A 3,912-nucleotide genomic window follows, 5' to 3' on the forward strand; every position below is an offset into this window, starting at 1 on the left:
TTTGTCCAAAATAAGTCAAAATAGACAAAATAAGTCAAATATAACACAGTCTTCAAAAAAAATTTGGTTTTTTGTTTTAAAAAAGAGGTTTTAATAACAACCTTTTTTAATTTTCACAAAAAACATTTTCTATATAGTTGTTTAAGATGTTTTCCTAAACATATATAAAAAAAGATTCCAATTATGAAACATTATGAAAAAAATATAACATAGGATAAAAAAGTACACCATCTATCTCTTTTTCCCCATATGCCGTTTTGGTCCGTTTATAATAGATTGTCTATTTTTAAAAACAAATATGTGAATTACAATTTAATTCTTGCATAAAATATACTCCCTCCGTCCCTTAATACTTGGCCTGTTCTCCTGATCGGGCCGTCCTTTAATACTTGACCTGTTTCTAAAAATGAAAATATTTAACAATATTATATTATTTCTCACTCCCCCTTATTAACCCACCTACCCCTACTCCATACAAAAAATAATAAAAAATTCAACCCATACTCTACCCCTTTATACATTTCCCACTAACTACATTAAAATAATACCCCATTATCTATTAAACTAATAAGTCAATTCAAGTCGCTTAAACTCTATGCCGGTCAAACCGGATCGAGTATGAAGGGACGGAGGGAGTATTGCAACTAAAATACAACGGAAAAAGTAGTTATAATGGTGCATAGTAGGTAGAAAGTCAGTAGAGTTTCATTAGAATGATTAGGTAATGGGATAACAGCCACCAACCAAAAGGTAGCTGATTTTAGAGTTTTGTGAAAGTCGTGTTTCAATTGGCATAATATAACGAGAATGATGATATATTTAATTAACTGGATAAGCATCATATTAGTCAACAAAACCATGTTAACTTTCAAGTTGTAGCTGTCAATTATTGACTTGTTTCCTATATAATGTTGCATCATGGCCCCTTTGATTTAAGCTAAGCGTACATTCTCTATCTACTTGTTTTCAGCATCTTTAGTTTGAGAGATATCAGAGAGATATGGCATTGGCAGCAGCATTTCTTCTATTCCTCCTGGCCGCGCCGTCGGTCTTTGCCACCAATTACCCGGTTGTTTGGGATCTAACCACCAACTACTCGTCTTGGGCCACCAGACCGCTGATTGCTGGTGATACGCTTAGTAAGTCTTCTTTGCTTTGCTATGTGGCTTTAACCTTTACACATAACTGTACATTCCATGAATATCATGCATAAGTTGAAACACTATTAAAAAAAATTGCTTAATAATTGGTTGGGTGTTGACAAATACCAGCATTCAGCTACAGTAGCGGCAGTCACAATGTGGAAGTTGTAAACAAAAATGCCTACGATAGTTGTTCTTCTAGCAATGCCCTACAGACACACACTGGTGGAACAAACATTATTACCTTAGCCGAGGGTCCAACGTACTTCATCTGTGGCTTCCCTACCCACTGTACTAATGGCATGAAGCTACAAATAACTGCCAGAGCTTCAAGTTCCACACCTTCATCAACGAACACCACCGGCTCAACTCCTGCTGCGGGTAGCACCGGAGCCGCTGGACTTTCAAGCGTGACTCCTTTGATGTTTGGTTTTCCACTTGTTTTGTTTGCTTTAACGAGCTAGAGAAGAGGCAGTGCAGATGATATAAGGAGTTTGTTGTGGATTTAATTTCAAAAGAGATGTATATCGTATTTAACTAGTGTCGTTTTTAAAATTTCATCTCATTTTGTAATTCTTTGTTAGTATGCACTCTGTAATTTTTTATGATCTAATATGATGCATTCAGCTATTACTAGCTTTTGAATTATTTCATAACAATAGCACTATCCTTTCTGATTATGACTGAGACAATGAATCAGAATCCTCTGTATAAGCATAACATGACGGAAGAGACTACTTCACATGTCCTCGATCAAAAGCTCTGGTTTCTTAAAGTTCTTAACAATTACTCCCTCCATTCCTAAATGATCTTCCTATTTAGTGTTTGGGGTGGAAAATAAGAAAATTGAATCTTGTAATGATTGGGTGTAAGAGTAATGATTCGGTGTAAGAGAAAATAATAAATAAATGAAGAAAAGTAATAAATAAATGAAGGAGAGAGAAGATATTTTTATTAAACTAAATTGTAACAGTTGGTATTCTCACAGAAAGTTTCCTTGCTCTGCACTGGGAATCTTAACAACAGAAGCTAAAAGCATGTTTGGTATAGCATTTTTCAAGTGTTGGAAATGGAATCAATCAACTAATTCCATTACCTCTTGTTTGGAATAAGAGATGGATAACACATTTCATTTCCGAAGGGTAACCATTATTATCAATTTGTTACCATTCCTAACCTTGTAATAGAGATGTGTTACCTTCCTCGATCCCTAATTTGATACAAGAGATTGGTTTTTTTGGGTATACCAAAAAAACAAATAATGGTAACACTTAACATTATCATTTCTCCTTCTTAAATGTTTCCGATCCATTTTCTTTCCTTAAATTCATACCAAACATGCACTAAAAGTTGTCTGACCATTAGAACAGATTAACAGTAGAGATGTCGTTACAGAAAGAAAGGAATTATCTGCAGTCATGAAGACAAACTCCAGTAAACAGCTAAACAAGCTTGCCAAACTAGCTAGAGGCACGCATGGGTATGTATGGTAATTTATTGTTCTGCTGCTTCTACCAGTGACTTTTTAAATACTATAGGAGGATTTGGGAGAGGCAAAGGAGATGTCTCTAGTGGAAGATTCTTCTTCTTAGACGGGGGTGTTGAAGGTTGCTTTTCATTGTTGTTTTCTTTCCGCTTTGAAAGGCCAGCCTTTTCTCGCAACATTTCAAGCTTCTCTTTGATTTTCTGCCGCATTTCTTTCTTTCTTTGTAATACGTGCTCTTCAGAAATTTCAGGTGATGATGATACACCAATCCCGTTCACTGACAAAGTGGTCAAACATATAATCGCATTTCTTCGAGTGACACAGAGTCGTTTGGGTGTTTCCAAATCTGAATTTCCCTTACACGTTACCTTCAACAAGCAACAAACCACCATTAACAACGGTGTAAACTATACAGAACATTAGTACTAGCCTATTGGATTGCAGTGTTCTGCTGACCAGTTGGATACCTCAAAGAATTAATCATGTGAAACAAGTGCAGAATTACACATGTTATCAGTTAAAAGGATCTGTTGTGGGAACTTTTATGGTGCTGCCGTGGCACGCGCTCCTCGGAGGTATCAAGTATGACTAGGCACGAACTTCTGGCAACCTGCAAAACAAGAATATTCCCGTAGGAATATTCCCTCCGATGCTTAAGTAAGTATAAGTTAGAGAGATAAGTAATTTGTAGAGAGAAGGCAGAGAAAAGATAAGTTTGTTGTTGTTGGGCAAGAAGTGAATACTCTTTACCTTGGGATCTGAGCTATTTATAGTGCTAGGGTTCCTTGGGGACTGCACCCTCAACCCTAACAATGGGACACGTGCCCCTTGGGGATTTAGGACACGTGGCCTTTGGCCTGCAATGATGGGCCTCCCATATTTGGACCGACTTTTAAAGACAATGGCTTTGCCCAATGGGGCTCTGTCTTTACTCTGGTGGAGTAGCAGAACTTTGGGCCTGCTTTCCAGGCCTGGGCCCATCTGATTAGTATGAGTCGTAGGCTGCCTCTTTGGGCTTTGTGGGAGATTTGTTCAAGCCCACATCATTTGCCCCTCATGAGGAGTGAAAACAGACGTTAGTTTTCACTGCTCTTGGAGTGTCCAACAAGGTGATGACGCGTGGCAGGGGTAATCATTTCTTACCCCTCTATAAATAAGTGGCCAATTTGAGTGATTTTCCCCCTCATTTCCAGTGATCACTTGAGAGCAAATAGGAGAAAGCGATTTCCGGCGTCTTATATCCACCGACATCCACCGTAGCACCGCCACGATCTTCAAAGTCGT

General features: G+C 37.8%; 1 protein-coding gene across 1 annotated transcript; it reads left to right on the forward strand.

Moving 5' to 3' along the window:
• Positions 1 to 925: 925 nt before the first annotated feature.
• On the forward strand, positions 926 to 1,790 carry LOC110785671 (basic blue protein). The gene is made up of 2 exons (XM_021990152.2): positions 926 to 1,139; positions 1,272 to 1,790. Exons 1-2 carry the CDS (start codon positions 1,001 to 1,003, stop codon positions 1,604 to 1,606), a joined length of 474 nt encoding a protein of 157 aa, XP_021845844.1. The 5' UTR covers positions 926 to 1,000; the 3' UTR covers positions 1,607 to 1,790.
• The last annotated feature ends 2,122 nt before the right edge of the window (positions 1,791 to 3,912 follow it).

Source organism: Spinacia oleracea, chromosome 3 (genome assembly GCF_020520425.1).
Source record: "Spinacia oleracea cultivar Varoflay chromosome 3, BTI_SOV_V1, whole genome shotgun sequence".
NCBI lineage: Eukaryota > Viridiplantae > Streptophyta > Magnoliopsida > Caryophyllales > Amaranthaceae > Spinacia > Spinacia oleracea.

What these genes read in the sequence shown, in the direction of transcription:
- LOC110785671 (XM_021990152.2), top strand. Translation starts at nt 1,001, where the DNA reads ATGGCATTGGCAGCAGCATTTCTTCTATTCCTCCTGGCCGCGCCGTCG. An exon ending in GATTGCTGGTGATACGCTTA is followed by an intron (nt 1,140 to 1,271) that starts GTAAGTCTTCTT and finishes GACAAATACCAG; the next exon opens with CATTCAGCTACAGTAGCGGC.